The sequence below is a fragment of the Salvelinus fontinalis genome, chromosome 8 (assembly GCF_029448725.1).
Source record: "Salvelinus fontinalis isolate EN_2023a chromosome 8, ASM2944872v1, whole genome shotgun sequence".
Classification (NCBI taxonomy): Eukaryota; Metazoa; Chordata; class Actinopteri; order Salmoniformes; family Salmonidae; genus Salvelinus; species Salvelinus fontinalis.
The window spans coordinates 45,319,039-45,341,717 of record NC_074672.1 but is presented as its reverse complement, the minus strand read 5'-3'; the positions used below and the strand labels follow the sequence as shown (position 1 = coordinate 45,341,717).

Here is a 22,679-nt window from a genome sequence, read left to right as displayed (position 1 = left end):
CAGTATGCACATCTTCAGCCCACACCTTCAGCCCTTATTTTCAGCCCGCACCTTCAGCCCACACCTTCAGCCCTTATCTTCAGCCCACACCTTCAGCCCTTATCTTCAGCCCGCACCTTCAGCCCACACCTTCAGCCCACCTCTTCAGCACACACCTTCAGCCCTTATCTTCAGCCCACACCTTCAGCCCACACCTTCAGCCCACCTCTTCAGCCCGCACCTTCAGCCCTTATCTTCAGCCCACACCTTCAGCCCTTATCTTCAGCCCGCACCTTCAGCCCACACCTTCACTGCACATCTTCAGCCCACACCTTCAGCCCACACCTTCAGCCCACACCTTCAGCCCTCACCTTCAGCCCAGAACTTCAGCCCACATCTTCAGCCCAGAACTTCAGCCCACACCTTCAGCCCACATCTTCAGCCCAGAACTTCAGCCCACACCTTCAGCCCTTATCTTCAGCCCGCACCTTCAGCCCGCACCTTCAGCCCTTATCTTCAGCCCAGAACTTCAGCACACACCTTCAGCCCACCTCTTCAGCCCACACCTTCACTGCACATCTTTAGCCCACATTTTCAGCCCACATCTCAGCCCACACCTTCACTGCACATATTCAGCCCACACCTTCACTGCACATCTTCAGCCCACATCTTCACTGCACATCTTCAGCCCACATCTTCACTGCACATCTTCAGCCCACATCTCAGCCCACACCTTCACTGCACATCTTCAGCCCACACCTTCACTGCACATCTTCAGCCCACATTTTCACTGCACATCTTCAGCCCACACCTTCACTGTACATCTTCAGCCCACACCTTCACTGCACATCTTCAGCCCACATCTTCACTGCACATCTTCAGCCCACACCTTCACTGCACATCTTCAGCCCACATCTTCACTGCACATCTTTAGCCCACACCTTCACTGCACATCTTCAGCCCATATCTTCACCGCATTCCCTCTCACCCACTCCCCTTTCTTTCACTCTCTCTTTCTCTCCCTTCTCTCTCACTCTTCTCTCTCTACTCAATTCCATTAAATCCAATGGGCTTTATTGACATGGGAAACATATGTTTACATTGCCAAAGCAAGTGAAATAGATAATAAACATAAGTGAAATAAACATCCAAAAATGAACACTCACAAAGGAACAGAGACATTTCAAATGTCATATTATGGCTAACAATGTGCTCTCTAATATTAAATCTCTCTCTCTCTCTCTCTCTCTCTCTCTCTCTCTCTCTCTCTCTCTCTCTCTCTCTCTCTCTCTCTCTCTCTCTCTCTCTCTCTCTCTCTCTCTCTCTCTCTCTCTCTCTCTCTCTCTCTCTCTCTCTCTCTCTCTCTCTCTCTCTGTCTCTGTCTCTCTCTCTCTCTCTCTCCCTCTCTACTCCGATACACCTCCATACACACACATGTCTATTGTCCTCTCTAATCTGTCATGTCATACATACACAGAGCTGGTCTTGTAGATCTATCCAGTCTCTGTTCCAGTGTGTCTGCACCCTCCCTGCTCCTTGTTGGCTGTTCTACTGCCTGTGTCTGCCCCCCTTGCTCCTGGTTGGCTGCTCTAGTGCCTGTGTCTGCCCCCCCTGCTCCTGGTTGGCTGTTCTAGTGCCTGTGTCTGCCCCCCCTGCTCCTGGTTGGCTGTTCTAGTGCCTGTGTCTGCCCCCCCTGCTCCTGGTTGGCTGTTCTAGTGCCTGTGTCGGCCACCCCCTGCTCCTGGTTGGCTGTTCTAGTGCCTTTGTCTGCCCCCCTCCCCCCTGCTCCTGGTTGGCTGTTCTAGTGCCTGTGTCTGCCACCCCTTGCTCCTGGTTGGCTGTTCTAGTGCCTGTGTCTGCCCCCCTCCCCCCTGCTCCTGGTTGGCTGTTCTAGTGCCTGTGTCTGCCCCCCCCCCCTGCTCCTGGTTGGCTGTTCTAGTGGCTGTGTCTGCCCCCCTCCCCCCTGCTCCTGGTTGGCTGTTCTAATGCCTGTGTCTGCCCCCCCCCCCCTGCTCCTGGTTGGCTGTTCTAGTGGCTGTGTCTGCCCCCCCCCCCTGTTCCTGGTTGGCTGTTCTAGTGCCTGTGCCTGCCCCCCCTGCTCCTGGTTGGCTGTTCTAGTGCCTGTGTCTGTCCCCCCCCTCCTGGTTGGCTCTTCTAGTGCCTGTGTCTGCCCCCCCCCCCCCCCTCCTGGTTGTGGTGCAGAGGGGTAGGGGGGGTGAGAAGATGCATCACTGAGGAAAGAGGCTGGAGCCTGGTCTGTTTCTCTCTCATCACCCCCGTCTATCTCCTCTTTAGCTTTTTCCATAGTTTTGTTTTGCTCTGGGGAAGGTTTAGGTCTCTATGTGTCTCTATGTGTCTCTGTGTCTCTGTGTCTCTATGTGTCTCTGTATGTGTCTGTATGTGTCTGTATGTGTCTCTATGTGTCTCTGTGTCTCTATGTGTCTCTATGTCTCTATGTGTCTCTGTGTCTCTGTGTGTCTCTGTGTCTCTCTGTGTCTATGTGTCTCTGTGTCTATGTGTCTCTGTGTCTCCTTGTGTCTCTATGTGTCTCTATGTGTCTCTATGTGTCTCTGTGTCTCTATGTGTCTCTATGTGTCTCTATGTGTCTCTATGTGTCTCTATGTGTCTCTGTGTCTCTATGTGTCTCTGTGTGTCTCTGTGTGTCTCTGTGTGTCTCTGTGTCTCTATGTGTCTCTATGTGTCTCTATGTGTCTCTGTGTCTCTGTGTGTCTATGTGTCTCTGTGTCTCTGTGTCTATGTGTCTCTGTGTCTCCTTGTGTCTCTATGTGTCTCTATGTGTCTCTGTGTCTCTATGTGTCTCTATGTGTCTCTGTGTCTCTATGTGTCTCTGTGTGTCTCTGTGTGTCTCTGTGTGTCTCTGTGTGTCTCTATGTCTCTGGTTTGAACCAGATGATTGTGTAATTAAAAGGAAGACCACCCCCCTCCTCCCTCACATTAATACAATTAAAGGGCCAGTGTGTATTTATTTCACCTCGTGTCATTGGTGGAGCTGTATTCTCTCGGGAACATGCATTGATGCGTTGTTGTGATGTGAACACAATGTCTCTTTGTCAAAAATATGTCCCAATTTCCCAACCAAGTTGATAACGGTAGAAATAGCCAGAAAAATGGAAAAGGCAAAAGGGAATTTTTCTCATCTGCACTTTTAAGACACAGAGTAACACTGTTGAGGTAAATACATATACACATGTTAATGTAGTATTAATAACACACCATCATCATTATCTGAATGTCAACAAAAAATTGTGGGGAAAAAGGGGTCATCCCTTTAAGGCAATCAGGTCAAAGGTGGTGAATTCTGACATGGTGCTTGAAAAGGTGGGAGGAGAAGAGAGGTTACAGCTGATCTGATGGAGGTCTGAAAGCCCTCCATGTGATTTGATTTCCAAACTTGGTTGTTGTCCTCTCAACGTAGACGAGTGAAGAACGAATAGTCTTTTTCGTTCTTATCAATCAGCCAATCAGCAGCTTTGACAAGATCACGAGAGGACAATGGCTCCTTAGACAATGGCCTCTGTCATTATATCAGATGGGACCTCTGAAGTTTAGTTAGACATTTATTCTCTCTTCTAAAACAGATGAAGCGAAACACGCGTCACAACATGCAGGTTCAATAGCAGCCGTGTTGAGAAGAACAAAGCCGGGAAGCTCTCTCGAGCATCATCAGAGGTTAATCAGCGCTTTAACCATCTAGAGGGGCATTATAAGATGGTACTAATATATTCTAATATCGGCATACAAGCTCAGAACAAATCGTATAATGCCTTTTAACTGCATCATAATGCCTTATACCTGTCGGTGTCGAGTAAAATGTTACCAATGTCTATGTATTAAACATGAGCTGTTACTCAAAGTGATCTGGACCTCTCGACGAGCTTGCTAGGTGTTAACGTCGTTACGATACAGAGAGCACGACTCAGTGAGAGGAAATTGTCCTTCGAGGGTTTGTGAGCAGATGCAGCAGCAATGCCACCTTAAGAGCTTTCTACACTACTCTTACCGTAGACACGGTGTGTGTCCCAAATTACACCCTAATTCCCTGTATAGTGCGCTACTTTTGACCGTTTAACAGCGTGGTAGAATTACTCTCACAGCAGGGATGCTTGTTAAAACTTCATATGTCTGAAATCCCGCTAACGGGATCGATATGACAACAGCCAGTGAAAGTGCAGGGTGCCAAATTCAAAAAGCAGAAATCCTCATAATTAAAATTCCTCAGACATACATGTGTTTTAAACAGCTCTTTATGATTTGAATGCATTTAAATGGTTTGAAACTTGTCTGAAACTTGTCTGCCTGTTGAACACACATCCTCCGCCTTCTATAGGAATTTAACGACTGCATAGGACTATGTTTTGGATGACTGGCTGCGAATGCTTATTGAATTGTTTTATTTCTGCCTTTTCTATTCCAGACATTCTGAAATTCACTAAAGCATCCCATGTATGTAACTTTAGTCTTTCACTTTTCAATGATTCAATGACGCTGCTCGTGATGGGTGATCTGACTGCATTTGTGGCCGTCACACTCCCCCCAGAGTCTACAACGTTGTATTACACAGACTATGCAAGTTAGAGTCCAATATACGGTGTACATAACATTATACAGCGTGTTTAACCTTTCACGAGTATCTACCCCGGATCCGGGATCACCCCCCACCCCCCCCCCCACACTGATTAGCATCGCTAGCATAGCGTCACAATTAAATAGTAGCATCTAAATATCATTAAATCACAAGTCCAAGACACCTAATGAAAGATACAGATCCTGTGAATAAAGCCACCATTTCAGATTTTTAAAATGTTTTACAGGGAAGACACAATATGTAAATCTATTAGCTAAACACGTTAGCAAAAATCACCATTTTTCTTGTCCACCATTTTCTCTCAACATCAGTAGCTATCACCAATTCGGCTAAACTAAGATATTGATAGCCACTAACCAAGAAAAAACCTCATCAGATGACAGTCTGATAACATATTTATGGTATAGGATAGGTTTTGTTAGAAAAATGTGCATATTTCAGGTATAAATCATAGTTTGCCATTGCAGCCAGCATCACAAATCTCACCAAAGCTCCTAGAATTACTAGAGACAGCAACTTGTATTACCAATTTACTCATCATAAAACATTTCTTAAAAATACACAGCACATAGCAATGGACAGACACAGATCTTGTGAATTCAGACAACATTTCAGATTTTCTACGTTTTTAGGCGAAAACACAATAAATCGTTATATTAGCATACCACATACGCAAACGTTACCCGAGCACTGATTCTAGCCAAAGAGAGCGATATCATATCATCGCCAAAATATATTAATTTTTTCACTAACCTTCTCAGAATTCTTCAGATGACACTCCTGTAACATCATATTACAACATACATATACAGTTTGTTCGAAAATGTGCATATTTAGCCACCAAAATCATGGTTAGACAATGACAAAAGTTGCCCAGCTGGTCAGACAATGTCGTGCGCCATATTAGACAGTGATCTAGTCGTATACATAAATACTCATAAACGTGACTAAAAAATATAGGGTGGACAGCGATTGATAGACAATTTAATTCTTAATACAATCGCTGATTTACATTTTTTAAATTATCCTTACTTTTCAATACAGTTTGCGCCAAGCGAAGCTACGTCTAAAAAGATGGCGTCATAAGCCATTAACATTTTTCGACAGAAACACGATTTATCATAATAAATTGTTCCTACTTTGAGCTGTTCTTCCATCAGAATCTTGTGCAAAGAATCCTTTCTTGGGTCTAATCTTCTTTTGGTCGAAAGATGTCCACTTGTCCGTCGAAATGCCCACTAATGTACACCGGGACCCCGAAATGTGCCCAGCGCGTCAAAGTGCACAACAAAGCAATGCCTCAAAATCGCACTAAAAGGATATAAATTGCTATACAACGGTTCAAATTAACTACCTTATGATGCTGTTAACACCTATAACGGGTAAAAACATGACAGGAGAAATATTACTGCCTACACTAATGTTTGGAAAAAGAGCAGCGCGGTGTCCAACGCGCATCCGGTGCAGCTGGAAAAGAGTTCCTACCTACAGGATTTTTTCATTTATAGTGGCTGTGATTGCGCAATCGATACCATTCAAATCGTCATCACGTAAAGGCATCCAGGGGAAGACGTAAGCAGTGTCCGTATCCTGATAGCGTTCACAGTCGCCTTTAAACTGACTCCAGATCAGGGGCCAAAATGTGTGAAATCTGACTCCATGTCAGGGAAATTGCTGTAGAATGAGTTCTGTTCCACTCAGAGACAAAATTCCAACGCCTATAGAAACTATAGAGTGTTTTCTATCCAATAATAGTAATAATATGCATATTGTACGAGCAAGAATTTAGTAGGAAGCCGTTTAGTCTGTAATGCAATTATGCTAATGAGAAAACAGCACCCCCTGTAGTCGCAAGAAGTTAAACACAAAAACCAAACTGCTATTAAGGAAATTAAAAAAAAAAACAGCAAGAATACTCATCCTATTCACAAAACCCTCTCTCAACCACAACCACATAAAGACATTTTTAACCTATCAAAACACAACAAAAGTGAGAAGTTACAATTGAATATTTCTACAGTACCTCTTCAACGGTTTCCTCTTCCCCCCCCTCCCCAAAATAAATATATCCGGTACTTGGTGGTCTTGAGACATGAGGTGGAGTTGAAGCAAAATGGAGGAACTGAACCCGTCAGGGGATCCTTCTATCTCAACACCCAGTCCTCTATCAACTACTATATGAGTGATAGCAGCAGAGAGCGTACAAATATGGGTCCACAGGTTAGTCACATGCCATTGACATAGGTCATCTCGAGGGTGAGCGTGGACAGCGAGAGAGAGAGGGAGATCCATCAAGCTGTTGTGTCAACGTGCCTGGGTATTAAGGGTCATTCTGTATAAAGACATTTGAATCCCCAGGCGGTGGGAGCTATTTAAGTGATAATGCCCGAGAAGCCGGTGTTTCGGAGGATGTATTGGCATGGGTGTTGTTAGGCTCTAGACGAAGTCGAAACTGTGCCAATATATCCTCCAAAAACACCGGCTTCAAGGGCACTTTTAGACACAGGGTTACCAACATATTCAAATAATGATTGACGTATTTTCATTAAAAAAAAAAAATGTTCTTTTGATAAATGTATTCGTACTGTTTCATCCTTCCACAAGATATAGTCCCGACACAAATCTAGGTTTGCTGGCCAAGCCGGCTGGTCGTTCGTTCTATCGGTTCGGTTTCCAGAGATGCGACCCAGTCATACAGTCTTTTTGTTCTGTATCTATGGACGAGACCCAGTCTTTCGTTTTAAAATGTTCCATTGCCATACTGGCTGGCAACGTTCTTAGCCCTTGCTTGCTAGCCAACTACGGCTAACTTACAGTCACATCAAACAGTGCAGACAATAACAACAGTAGCTTCATTTGTTAAAGCTGTTTTCTAGTGACATATATTTGGATGCATGCATAACAGTTAGGTAATGAGGTGCGATTTCGCCTGGCATAGAAAATGTGTTCTCTCGTCAGGACACTGTTGTACAGAGGAGCTAGCCAACAACACAGCTAACACAATCACTTCAAACTGAAGCTGGAAAGACTGCAAACTACCTTTTTCCAATTGACATGTCTTTGTATATATCAATACAAATTTGTCCAGCTGATTCATGATTTTGACTGGCTGAGAAAAGCTGTCTGCCTGTCTGTCTCGTCCCGACTCCCGACACGCTCATTACCATAGGACAGATGGAGATTTGAATATTGCAACAATGTTGCAAATGTCAGAGACAGAGAGCAAGGTTATTACAAATCTCTGCTGTTGAAAACCAAATGTTAGTCTAAAAGAAGTGTGAGATAATGTCTAGATGCTTTTTATAGTGGAGATCAAGTTTATAAATTGCCTGGCTGGGCTGATGAGACAGTGGATTGCGAAGTCAGATTGGACAGAGTAAAAAGGCATTTTAACTTCATAGATTTAGCCGGTGGTAATTTGTGGAATAGACACAAGCTGGAATGCGGTTTTAACCAATCAGAATTCAGGATTAGACCCCGTTGTATAACAGGCCCTAGCTGTCAATCATTGTTGAAACGCACTGGAAGCTGTTTGATGTAGAGATTACATCCCACCCAGTCTGACTGAGGACACCACATGACAGGGAATACGCTGAGTTTCATGAGTTCATTTCTATCACCAGTAGTCAGATACAGCATCTTCAGATGCATTTGCACACCTAAACACAAGTGGTTTCTGGTCCATAGTTATTGATCCCATAGTTATTGATCTCATAGTTATTGATCCCATAGTTATTGATCCCATAGTTATTGATCTCATAGTTATTGATCGATAGATATTAATCCCATAATTATTGATCGATAGATATTAATCACATAGTTATTGATCCCATAGTTATTGATCCCATAGTTACTGATCCATAGTTATTGATCCATAGTTATTGATCCCATAGTTATTGATCCATAGTTATTGATCCCATAGTTATTGATCCCATAGTTATTGATCTCATAGTTATTAATCCCATAGTTATTGATCTCATAGTTATTAATCCCATAGTTATTGATCCATAGTTATTGATCCCATAGTTACTGATCCATAGTTATTGATCCATAGTTACTGATCCATAGGTATTGATCCCATAGTTACTGATCCTTAGCTATTGATCCATAGTTACTGATCCATAGTTATTGATCACATAGTTATTGATCCATAGTTATTGATCCATAGTTACTGATCCATAGTTATTGATCCCATAGTTATTGATCCCATAGTTATTGATCCATAGTTACTAATCCCATAGTTATTGATCCATAGTTATTGATCCCATAGTTATTGATCCATAGTTATTGGGGAAAACATCTCTGAGCTGTCATACACAAACACACCTAAACCAATAGTGGGAATGATCAAGAATTATTATCAAGAATTATTAGGTAATCCTCAGATCAAACCTAATCTAAGGTTACTATACTCACCCTCCCATTATGGCCACCACAGTGATAGCTGTAAGCTCCCAGGTTCTGTGGGGCCCCACTCTACACCACTATTCCCTTACTCTGATACATTCTCAAGTGGAAAGCGGAGTGTCTACACTCCTTGACCTCAACACAAGGCCTACATTATGTTTCAAAACGAATCTATGGGGACCATGAGGCCCTTTGCTCCATAGAAATAGAATCACTAGAAATACACATCTTTCTCTCTCTCTCTCTCTCTCTCTCTACATCTCTCTCTCTCTACATCTCTCTACATCTCTCTCTCTCTACATATCTCTCTCTCTCTACATCTCTCTCTCTCTACATCTCTCTCTCTCTACATCTCTCTACATCTCTCTCTCTCTACATATCTCTCTCTCTCTACATCTCTCTACATCTCTCTCTCTCTACATATCTCTACATCTCTCTCTCTCTACATATCTCTCTCTACATCTATACATCTCTCTCTCTCTACATCTCTACATCGCTCTACATCTCTCTCTACATCTCTACATCTCTCTCTCTCTACATCTCTCTCTCTCTACATCTCTCTACATCTCTCTCTCTCTACATCTCTACATCTCTCTACATCTCTACATCTCTCTCTCTCTACACATCTCTCTCTACATCTATACATCTCTCTCTCTCTACATCTCTACATCTCTCTACATCTCTCTCTACATCTCTACATCTCTCTCTCTCTACATCTCTCTCTCTCTACATCTCTCTACATCTCTCTCTCTCTACATCTCTCTCTCTCTACATCTCTACATCTCTCTCTCTCTACATCTCTCTCTCTCTACATCTCTCTACATCTCTCTACATCTCTCTACATCTCTCTACATCTCTCTCTACATCTCTACATCTCTCTCTCTCTACATCTCTCTCTCTCTACATCTCTACATCTCTCTACATCTCTCTCTCTCTCTACATCTCTCTACATCTCTCTACATCTCTCTCTACATCTCTCTACATCTCTACATCTCTCTACATCTCTACATCTCTCTCTCTACATCTCTCTACATCTCTCTACATCTATCTCTCTCTACATCTCTACATCTCTCTCTCTCTCTACATCTCTCTACATCTCTCTCTCTCTACATCTCTCTACATCTCTCTCTCTCTACATCTCTCTACATCTCTCTCTCTCTACATCTCTCTACATCTCTCTCTCTCTACATCTCTCTACATCTCTCTCTCTCTACATCTCTCTACATCTCTCTCTCTACATCTCTCTACATGTCTCTCTCTCTACATCTCTCTACATCTCTCTACATCTCTCTACATCTCTCTACATCTCTCTCTCTCTACATTTCTACATCTCTCTCTCTCTCTACATCTCTCTACATCTCTCTCTCTCTACATCTCTCTACATCTCTCTACATCTCTCTCTCTCTACATCTCTCTACATCTCTCTACATCTCTCTACATCTCTCTCTCTCTACATCTCTCTACATCTCTCTCTCTCTACATCTCTCTACATCTCTCTACATCTCTCTACATCTCTCTACATCTCTCTCTCTCTACATCTCTCTACATCTCTCTCTCTCTACATCTCTCTACATCTCTCTCTCTCTACATCTCTCTACATTTCTCTACATCTCTACATCTCTCTACATCTCTCTACATCTCTCTACATCTCTACATCTCTCTACATCTCTCTACATCTCTCTCTACATCTCTCTACATCTCTCTACATCTCTCTACATATCTCTCTCTACATCTCTCTCTCTCTACATGTCTCTACATCTCTCTCTCTCTACATCTCTCTCTCTCTACATCTCTCTACATCTCTCTCTCTCTACATATCTCTCTCTACATCTATACATCTCTCTCTCTCTACATCTCTACATCTCTCTACATCTCTCTCTCTCTCTACATCTCTACATCTCTCTACATCTCTCTACGTCTCTCTCTACATCTCTCTACATCTCTCTCTACATCTCTCTCTCTCTACATCTCTCTCTCTCTACATCTCTCTACATCTCTCTCTCTACATCTCTCTACATCTCTCTCTACATCTCTCTCTCTCTCTCTACATCTCTCTACATCTCTCTACATCTCTCTCTACATCTCTCTCTCTCTCTCTCTCTACATCTCTCTACATCTCTCTACATCTCTCTACATCTCTCTACATCTCTCTACATCTCTCTCTCTCTACATCTCTCTACATCTCTCTCTCTCTACATCTCTACATCTCTCTACATCTCTCTACATCTCTCTCTATCTACATCTCTACATCTCTCTCTACATCTCTCTACATCTCTCTACATCTCTCTCTGTCTACATCTCTACATCTCTCTACATCTCTCTACATCTCTCTACATCTCTCTACATCTCTCTCTCTCTCTACATCTCTCTACATCTCTCTACATCTCTCTCTCTCTCTACATCTCTCTACACCTCTCTACATCTCTCTCTACATCTCTACATCTCTCTACATCTCTACATCTCTCTCTCTACATCTCTCTACATCTCTCTACATCTCTCTCTCTCTACATCTCTACATCTCTCTACATCTCTCTACGTCTCTCTCTACATCTCTCTACATCTCTCTCTACATCTCTCTCTCTCTACATCTCTCTCTCTCTACATCTCTCTACATCTCTCTCTCTACATCTCTCTACATCTCTCTCTACATCTCTCTCTCTCTCTCTACATCTCTCTACATCTCTCTACATCTCTCTCTACATCTCTCTCTCTCTCTCTCTCTACATCTCTCTACATCTCTCTACATCTCTCTACATCTCTCTACATCTCTCTACATCTCTCTCTCTCTACATCTCTCTACATCTCTCTACATCTCTCTCTCTCTACATCTCTACATCTCTCTACATCTCTCTACATCTCTCTCTATCTACATCTCTACATCTCTCTCTACATCTCTCTACATCTCTCTACATCTCTCTCTGTCTACATCTCTACATCTCTCTACATCTCTCTACATCTCTCTACATCTCTCTCTCTCTACATCTCTACATCTCTCTACATCTCTCTACATCTCTCTACATCTCTCTACATCTCTCTACATCTCTCTCTCTCTACATCTCTACATCTCTCTACATCTCTCTACATCTCTCTACATCTCTCTACATCTCTCTCTTCATCTCTCTACATCTCTCTACATCTATCTCTCTCTACATCTCTCTCTACATCTCTCTACATCTCTCTCTCTCTACATCTCTACATCTCTCTACATCTCTCTACATCTCTCTACATCTCTCTACATCTCTCTCTCTCTACATCTCTCTACATCTCTCTCTCTCTCTACATCTCTCTACATCTCTCTACATCTCTCTACATCTCTCTCTCTACATCTCTCTACATCTCTCTCTCTCTACATCTCTCTACATCTCTCTACATCTCTCTCTCTCTACATCTCTCTACATCTCTCTCTCTCTACATCTCTCTACATCTCTCTACATCTCTCTCTCTCTACATCTCTCTACATCTCTCTACATCTCTCTACATCTCTCTACATCTCTCTACATCTCTCTACATCTCTCTACATCTCTCTCTCTCTACATCTCTACATCTCTCTCTCTCTCTACATCTCTCTACATCTCTCTCTCTCTACATCTCTCTACATCTCTCTCTCTCTACATCTCTCTACATCTCTCTCTCTCTACATCTCTCTACATCTCTCTCTCTCTACATCTCTCTACATCTCTCTCTCTCTACATCTCTCTACATCTCTCTCTACATCTCTCTACATCTCTCTACATCTCTCTACATCTCTCTACATCTCTCTACATCTCTCTACATCTCTCTACATCTCTCTACATCTCTCTCTCTCTACATCTCTCTACATCTCTCTCTCTCTACATCTCTCTACATCTCTCTACATCTCTCTCTCTACATCTCTCTACATCTCTCTCTCTACATCTCTCTACATCTCTCTCTCTCTACATCTCTCTACATCTCTCTACATCTCTCTACATCTCTCTACATCTCTCTACATCTCTACATCTCTCTACATCTCTCTACATCTCTTTCTACATCTCTCTACATCTCTCTACATCTCTCTACATATCTCTCTCTACATCTCTACATCTCTCTCTACATCTCTACATCTCTCTCTCTACATCTCTACATCTCTCTCTCTACATCTCTCTACATCTCTCTCTACACCTCTCTACATCTCTCTACATCTCTCTACATCTCTCTACATCTCTCTACATCTCTACATCTCTCTCTACATCTCTACATCTCTCTCTCTACATCTCTCTACATCTCTCTACATCTCTCTACATCTCTCTACATCTCTCTACATCTATCTACATCTCTCTACATCTCTACATCTCTCTACATCTCTACATCTCTCTCTCTACATCTCTCTACATCTCTACATCTCTCTACATCTCTCTACATCTCTCTCTCTCTACATCTCTACATCTCTCTACATCTCTCTACATCTCTCTACATCTCTCTACATCTCTCTACACATCTCTACATCTCTACATCTCTACATCTCTACATCTCTCTACACATCTCTACATCTCTACATCTCTCTACATCTCTACATCTCTCTCTCTCTACATCTCTCTACATCTCTACATCTCTCTACACATCTCTACATCTCTACATCTCTACACATCTCTACATCTCTACATCTCTCTACATCTCTACATCTCTACATCTCTCTCTCTCTACATCTCTCTCTACATCTCTACATCTCTCTCTCTCTACATCTCTCTACATCTCTCTCTACATCTCTCTCTCTCTACATCTCTCTCTCTATACATCTCTCTCTCTACATCTCTACATCTCTCTACACCTCTCTCTCTACATCTCTCTCTCTACATCTCTACATCTCTCTACATCTCTACATCTCTACATCTCTCTCTCTCTACATCTCTCTCTCTACATCTCTCTCTCTCTACATCTCTACATCTCTCTACACCTCTCTCTCTACATCTCTACATCTCTCTCTCTACATCTCTCTCTCTCTCTCTCCTGTTTAAATTAACCAGATGGTGACATTTTAAATGAGTCATCTCTTTTTAGAACATTCTCTCTCTGGGTCTATCCAATATAATGTACCAGGTTCACCACCAGGACACATGGTGCGTGGAGAGGTGTTAATACCAAGCCAACTGTTTCTCTGCTTAAACTGTTATGATTCATCCTAACAGTTCATCCATTCCAGGATCACTACCACAGCTCTTCCCGTTCCAACCTGTTGCCTCATTCAATCCAAACTTCCACACTGAGTGGACAATAAAGTTGTTCAAATAACGTCTTTTTTTATTTTTTGTACTTTTTTTTCCGATCTTGTCTCGTCGCTGCAACTCCCCAACGGGCTCGGGAGAGGCGAAGGTCGAGTCCTCATGCGTCCTCCGAAACATGACCCGCCAAACCGCGCTTCTTAACACTCGCACTCTTAACCTGGAAGTCAGCTGCACCAATGTGTCAGAGGGAACACTGTTCAGCTGATGACCGAGGTCAGCCTGCAGGCACCCGGCCCGTCACAAGGAGTCGCTAGAGAGCGATGAGCCAAGTAAAGCACCACTGGCCAAACCCTCCCCTGACCATATTGGACTCCTGATCACGGCTGGTTGTGATACAGCCCGGGATCGAACCTGGGTTTGTAGTGACACCTCTAGCACTGCAGTGCCTTAGACCGCTGCGACACTCGCGAGGCCTAAAACCAGAAACTTTTAGACTCTAGTACTATTTTACTGGGTGACTCACTTTTACTTGAGTCATTTTCTATTAAGGTATCTTTACTTATACTCAAAAATGACAATTGTTTGTTTCACAATAAAAAATATGTTGCATCTTCAAAGTGGTTGGCATGTTGTGCAAATCAAATGATACAACCCTCCCCCCAAAAAATCTATTTTAATTCCAGGTTTTAAGGCAACAAAATAGGAAAAAGGGGGGTGAATACTTTCGCAAGCCACTGTAAATCTGAAGTTGACAGTTATAGGCTGGCTTGCTGGGTCATCCGTATTACGTCACACGCCGGCAAATGTTTTTTTCTGGCATGTCATCGGCATTCATTGGAATTCTGATCAGTTTTATGTAATTACTCTAAAAATTGAAAAGTGAGATGTAATTTTGCATTGGAACTTTTAATGCGTATTCTAATGCAAATCCTTATGTTACATGTGATTACGTTTATGCTACATACCCTTTAAGCAAATTAATTCAATCTTCCTGCACAGACGTAAATGCTCAGCTTTTTTTTTATGATACATTTGTTTATTTAATAACACGTTATGTAAACAGATTACAAAATTCCAATAATCTACCCGGTAGTGGTGTTTTGACATCTGATATGTTGTTGGCTACTGGGCTAGGTGTTAATAACACATTCATTGTTTGTTTGTTTGTTTCTGTCTGTCTGTCTGTCTGTCTGTCTGTCTGTCTGTCTGTCTGTCTGTCTGGTTGTGATACAGTCCGTCCGTCCGTCCGTCCGTCCGTCCGTCCGTCCGTCCGTCCGTCCGTCCGTCTGTCTGTCTGTCTGTCTGTGTCCGTCTGTCTGTCTGTCTGTCTGTCTGTCTGTCTGTCTGTCTGTGTCCGTCTGTCTGTCTGTCTGGTTGTGATACAGTCCGTCCGTCCGTCCGTCCGTCCGTCTGTCTGTCTGTCTGAGACTGGAGAGGCACACGGCCCACTCAGTTTAAAACATGTTGAGAGTTTAGGACCATAAGGGTTCTATCTGCATTTTTTTTTCTCCAAAGTTGAGTTATTGACATAACCTTGTTCTGTTCAATGTTCTCTACCTATATAGACATCTACCTATATAGACATCTACCTATATAGACATCTAATAGACATCTACCTATATAGACATCTACCTGTATAGACATCTACCTATATAGACATCTACCTATATAGACATCTACCTATATAGACATCTACCTATATAGACATCTAATAGACATCTACCTATATAGACATCTACCTGTATAGACATCTACCTATATAGACATCTACCTATATAGACATCTACCTATATAGACATCTACCTATATAGACATCTACCTATATAGACATCTACCTGTATAGACATCTACCTATATAGACATCTACCTATATAGACATCTACCTATATAGACATCTACCGATATAGACATCTACCTGTATAGACATCTACCTATATAGACATCTACCTATATAGACATCTACCCATATAGACATCTACCTATATAGACATCTACCTATATAGACATCTACCGATATAGACATCTACCTGTATAGACATCTACCTATATAGACATCTACCTATATAGACATCTACCTATATAGACATCTACCTATATAGACATCTACCTATATAGACATCTACCTATATAGACATCTACCTATATAGACATCTACCTATATAGACATCTACCTGTATAGACATCTACCCTATATAGACATCTACCCTATATAGACATCTACCTATATAGACATCTACCTATATAGACATCTACCTATATAGACATCTACCTATATAGACATCTACCTATATAGACATCTACCTATATAGACATCTACCTGTATAGACATCTACCTATATAGACATCTACCTATATAGACATCTACCTATATAGACATCTACCTATATAGACATCTACCTATATAGACATCTACCTGTATAGACATCTACCTATATAGACATCTACCCTATATAGACATCTACCTATATAGACATCTACCTATATAGACATCTACCCTATGTAGACATCTACCTATATAGACATCTACCTATATAGACATCTACCTGTATAGACATCTACCTATATAGACATCTACCTATATAGACATCTACCTGTATAGACATCTACCTGTATAGACATCTACCTATATAGACATCTACCTATATAGACATCTACCTATATAGACATCTACCCTATATAGACATCTACCTATATAGACATCTACCTATATAGACATCTACCTATATAGACATCTACCTATATAGACATCTACCTATATAGACATCTACCTATATAGACATCTATATAGACATCTACCTATATAGACATCTACCCTATATAGACATCTGTATAGACATCTACCTATATAGACATCTACCTATATAGACATCTATATAGACATCTACCTATATAGACATCTACCTATATAGACATCTATATAGACATCTACCTATATAGACATCTACCTATATAGACATCTACCTATATAGACATCTACCTATATAGACATCTACCTATATAGACATCTATATAGACATCTACCTATATAGACATCTACCTATATAGACATCTACCCTATATAGACATCTATATAGACATCTACCTATATAGACATCTACCTATATAGACATCTATATAGACATCTACCCTATATAGACATCTACCTATATAGACATCTACCTATATAGACATCTACCTATATAGACATCTACCTATATAGACATCTACCTATATAGACATCTACCTGTATAGACATCTACCTATATAGACATCTACCCTATATAGACATCTACCTATATAGACATCTACCTATATAGACATCTAATAGACATCTACCTATATAGACATCTACCCATATAGACATCTACCTATATAGACATCTACCTATATAGACATCTAATAGACATCTACCTATATAGACATCTACCCATATAGACATCTACCTATATAGACATCTACCTATATAGACATCTACCTATATAGACATCTACCTATATAGACATCTACCTATATAGACATCTACCTGTATAGACATCTACCTATATAGACATCTACCTATATAGACATCTACCTGTATAGACATCTACCTATATAGACATCTACCTATATAGACATCTACCGATATAGACATCTACCTATATAGACATCTACCCTATATAGACATCTACCTGTATAGACATCTACCTATATAGACATCTACCTGTATAGACATCTGCCTATATAGACATCTAATAGACATCTACCTATATAGACATCTAATAGACATCTACCTATATAGACATCTACCTGTATAGACATCTAATAGACATCTACCTATATAGACATCTACCCTATATAGACATCTACCTGTATAGACATCTACCTATATAGACATCTACCTGTATAGACATCTGCCTGTATAGACATCTACCTATATAGACATCTACCTATATAGACATCTAATAGACATCTACCTATATAGACATCTACCTATATAGACATCTACCTGTATAGACATCTACCTATATAGACATCTAATAGACATCTACCTATATAGACATCTACCTATATAGACATCTACCTATATAGACATCTACCTATATAGACATCTACCTATATAGACATCTACCTATATAGACATCTACCTATATAGACATCTAATAGACATCTACCTATATAGACATCTACCTGTATAGACATCTACCTATATAGACATCTACCTATATAGACATCTAATAGACATCTACCTATATAGACATCTACCTATATAGACATCTAATAGACATCTACCTGTATAGACATCTGCCTGTATAGACATCTACCTATATAGACATCTACCTATATAGACATCTACCTGTATAGACATCTACCTGTATAGACATCTACCAATATAGACATCTACCTGTATAGACATCTACCTATATAGACATCTACCTATATAGACATCTAATAGACATCTACCTGTATAGACATCTACCTGTATAGACATCTACCTATATAGACATCTACCTATATAGACATCTACCTATATAGACATCTACCTGTATAGACATCTAAATGCCCCAATTCATGTCAAGTTCAAAAGAATACAAGAAAAATTATAAATATCACTGACACTATTCAAACCAACTTTAAAGCCTATTGTCTCAGAATCGCCTTTTTGCAGATAGAACCTTATAGTCACCAGCTCTTGATTTGTATGTCGAATATAATGAAAATATTGTGTTTTTTTTTTTTTACCCAGAATTCAAAGATGTAGAACACGGCCATCAGTGCATGAAACCTCTGTCAGCTACCTTCCTCCTGACTCCTCTGTTTCACAACATTCACATAGTCCCACGACAACAGGAATGTGCTATTCTCATTTGCATAATCTTTTCAAGAAATAACTGAACTGTGTTTTTCCCCACTGAAACTGAAGGAAGAATATGCCGGAATTGAGCAGGAAGATAAGGGTGTTGTATCGTTCACCAAGTAATAGTCTAAGACACAGAAATATTCTATGTTCTATCGATTATATACTGGTACGTTTTGTTCTATCATTCTACCTTTCCATTCTAGATCTTCTATTTCTATCACAGGAGGCTGCTGAGGGGAGGACAACTCATAATAACTGGAATGGAGCGAATAGACTAGACCAGGTGGACACTAGGTGGAAACCAAGTGGTAACCGGGTGGTAACCAGGTGGAAACTAGGTGGAAACCAAGTGGTAACCGGGTGGTAACCAGGTGGAAACTAGGTGGAAACCAAGTGGTAACCGGGTGGCAACCAGATGGAAACTAGGTGGTAACCGGGTGGTAACCGGGTGGTAACTAGGTGGAAACCAAGTCGTAACCGGGTGGTAACCAGGTGGAAACTAGGTGGAAACCAAGTGTTAACCGGGTGGTAACCAGGTGGAAACTAGGTGGAAACCAAGTGGTAACCGGGTGGTAACCAGGTGGACACTAGGTGGAAACCAAGTGGTAACCGGGTGGTAACCAGGTGATGTATTAGATACCATTACACTCATACCACAAAACCCGTCCTCTCCAATTAAGGTGCCAACAACTTCCTGTGATTTCTATGGTTCTAGACCTCAGAACATGTCAGATAGATCCTCTGTTCTGTAGCGGTGATGGCAGTGTGAATGGCGTACTGTGCATATAGTAATACAGCATAGGTAATCCTCTCGTTCAGTTATAGGGATCAAAGAGGATCACAGAATCACTGGTGCAGCAAGGTTACAGCATATTTCACTCCATCATAGAGAGACTGCCTCTGGGTCCACTGAAATATTCAAGCGTAGAATATGGATTGAGTCTGGCTTGAATCTCACCGTTTTGTGGAAAACTAACGATAAGCAAAAACGACAACAATTCTATATTAACTTTTTAAGAACCATCTAGCAAAAATGGAAATCACTGAACGCAAGGAATCCATGTTGCTTTTTTTGGGATACTAAATATTTTGTTGAAAAAAATTCCCCTCCTTTCCCCTCGATCAACAGGTCTCTAGCTCCCCGAACTATTCGAGGACAAACGTCGTCACGGAAACTCTGCCTTCATCATATTCCCTACACCTGCTAAATGGACTGAACGCTTCGATGTAAACAGCACATAATCCCAGTTATAGAACATCATTCTGTGAGTTAATTAAGTAACTGACAACTGTAAAATAGATTTGATCTTAATGAGAATAACCTGCATCCTCTCATTCTTCATCAGTCATACATACACAACACAGTCAGTAACAGATAAACATGGTATATAAACTACCCACTACCCCTCCATCCCCATCCCCCTGGTCCCTCTCCTTACATGGGCTGGTTGAGTACTGCAGGCTGCCCCTCTTCCTGAAGGGGGACTGGGATTTGGGTTTGGTCCCGGGTCCAGACCCTGCTCCTGGGGACGGGTTGGACGACATCTTCCCTGGCTGGTTCAGTCAAGAAAGAAAAGACCAGCACAGCACGGTGGAGCTGGAGCAGACTGCAGAGGGAGAGTCAGGGAGACACGAAGTAAGAGAGGAGGAGAGAAAGAGAAGAGAGAGAGAGAGGAGAGAGAGGAGAGAGAGAGAGGGGAGAGAGGAGAGAGAGGAGAGAGAGGAGAGAGAGGAGAGAGAGGAGAGAGAGAGAGGGAGAGACAGAGGGAGAGACAGAGGGAGAGACAGATAGATAGATAGATAGATAGATAGATAGATAGATAGATAGATAGATAGATAGATAGATAGATAGATAGATAGATAGATAGATGGAAGCAGCACAGATGCTGAGAGAGGGAGAGACAGAGGGAGAGACAGAGGGAGAGACAGAGAGACAGAGAGACAGAGAGACAGAGAGACAGAGAGACAGAGAGACAGAGAGACAGAGAGACAGAGAGACAGAGAGACAGAGAGACAGAGAGATAGATAGATAGATAGATAGATGGAAGCAGCACAGATGCTGAGAGAGGGAGAGACAGAGGGAGAGACAGAGGGAGAGACAGAGGGAGAGACAGAGGGAGAGACAGAGAGACAGAGAGACAGAGAGACAGAGAGACAGAGAGACAGAGAGACAGAGAGATAGATAGATAGATAGATAGATGGAAGCAGCACAGATGCTGAGAGAGGGAGAGACAGAGGGCGAGACAGAGAGATAGATAGATAGATAGATAGATAGATAGATAGATAGATAGATAGATAGATAGATAGATGGATAGATAGATGGAAGCAGCACAGATGCTGAGAGAGGGAGTGAGCCGGGGGGTGTGTGTGAGAGGGGGGATGTTCAAGTGTGGACTGCTGTACTGAAGTAAGAGAGGAGGAGAGAAAGAGGAGAGAGAGAGGAGAGAGAGAGGGAGCGAGCCGGGGGGTGTGTGTGAGAGGGGGGATGTTCAAGTGTGGACTGCTGTACTGAAGTAAGAGAGGAGGAGAGAAAGAGGAGAGAGAGAGGAGAGAGAGAGGGAGCGAGCCGGGGGGTGTGTGTGAGAGGGGGGATGTTCAAGTGTGGACTGCTGTACTGACTGCTCCTGTTCTGCTCTCATGCTGCAGTAAGGCTGCCTCCTCCTACATCCCACAGTACTCCATCCCTGCATGTGTGACACTGATTGTGTGTGTGTGTAAGTGTGTGTGCGCGTGTGTGTGTGTTTGTGTGTAACACTGAATGTGTGAGTGTATGTAAAATTAATTGTGTGTGTGTGTGTGTGACACTGATTGTGTGTGTGTGTGTGTTCTACGCCTGGATGCGGTGTCGACAGTCCTGCGGTGGGCGTGACAGAGCTACTCAACGTTACACACAACACGGCTCCAGCCAGCTACACTCTGCTCTGTTCTGTTGCCCCGGCAACCATCATGTGGAGAAAGAAAAATCCAATGGGAAAATGAGAAGTGGACATGAATTTCTCTGACTGATAGTCAAACAATAACATCAACAGTTATTGCATTAAAGGTTGTTGATTAAAGGTAATTTTGGGAGACACATTAGAAGAAAGATCTGGAGGCATGATAAGGATATGAGGAGGAGAGATAGTAAAATAGAGAGGGGAAAGATAAGCAAAGGGAGAAAGAGAGACGATAGGAGAGAGAGAGAGAGGGCGAGAGAGAGAGGAAAGAGAGAGAGGGCGAGAGATAGAGAGGGCGAGAGAGAGAATGCGAGAGAGAGAGGAAAGAGAGAGAGGAAGAGAGAGAGAGGAGAGAGAGAAACTAAGAGAGAGAGGAAAGAGAGAGAGAGATGTGTAATGTTTACTGTTAATTTTTATTGTTTATTTGACTTTTGTATATTATCTACCTCACTTGCTTTGGCAATGTTAACACATGTTTCCCATGCCAATAAAGCCCCTTGAATTGAATTGAATTGAGAGAGAGAGAGGGCGAGAGACAGAGGAAAGATAATGTTTACTGTTAATTTTATATTATTTATTTCACTTAGTTTATTATTTATTTCACTTGCTTAAGCAATGTAAACATGTTTCCCATGCCAATAAAGCCCTTTGGATTGAATTAAATTGAGAGAGAGAGAGAGAGAGAGAGAGAGAGAGAGAGAGAGAGAGAGAGAGAGAGAGAGAGAGAGAGAGAGAGAGAGAGAGAAGGAGAGTGA

General features: G+C 41.8%; 1 protein-coding gene across 1 annotated transcript in view; it reads right to left on the bottom strand.

The window, feature by feature from the left end:
* The window catches only part of LOC129861325 (AMP deaminase 2-like), a 69,943-nt gene extending 49,285 nt beyond the window's left edge, over positions 1 to 20,658 (bottom strand). Inside the window, exon 1 of the mRNA XM_055932656.1 lies at positions 20,428 to 20,658. Within this exon, the coding sequence (XP_055788631.1) occupies positions 20,428 to 20,533 (106 nt within the window). The 5' untranslated portion in view covers positions 20,534 to 20,658. The remainder of the gene's footprint in view (positions 1 to 20,427) is intronic.
* Positions 20,659 to 22,679: the final 2,021 nt, after the last annotated feature.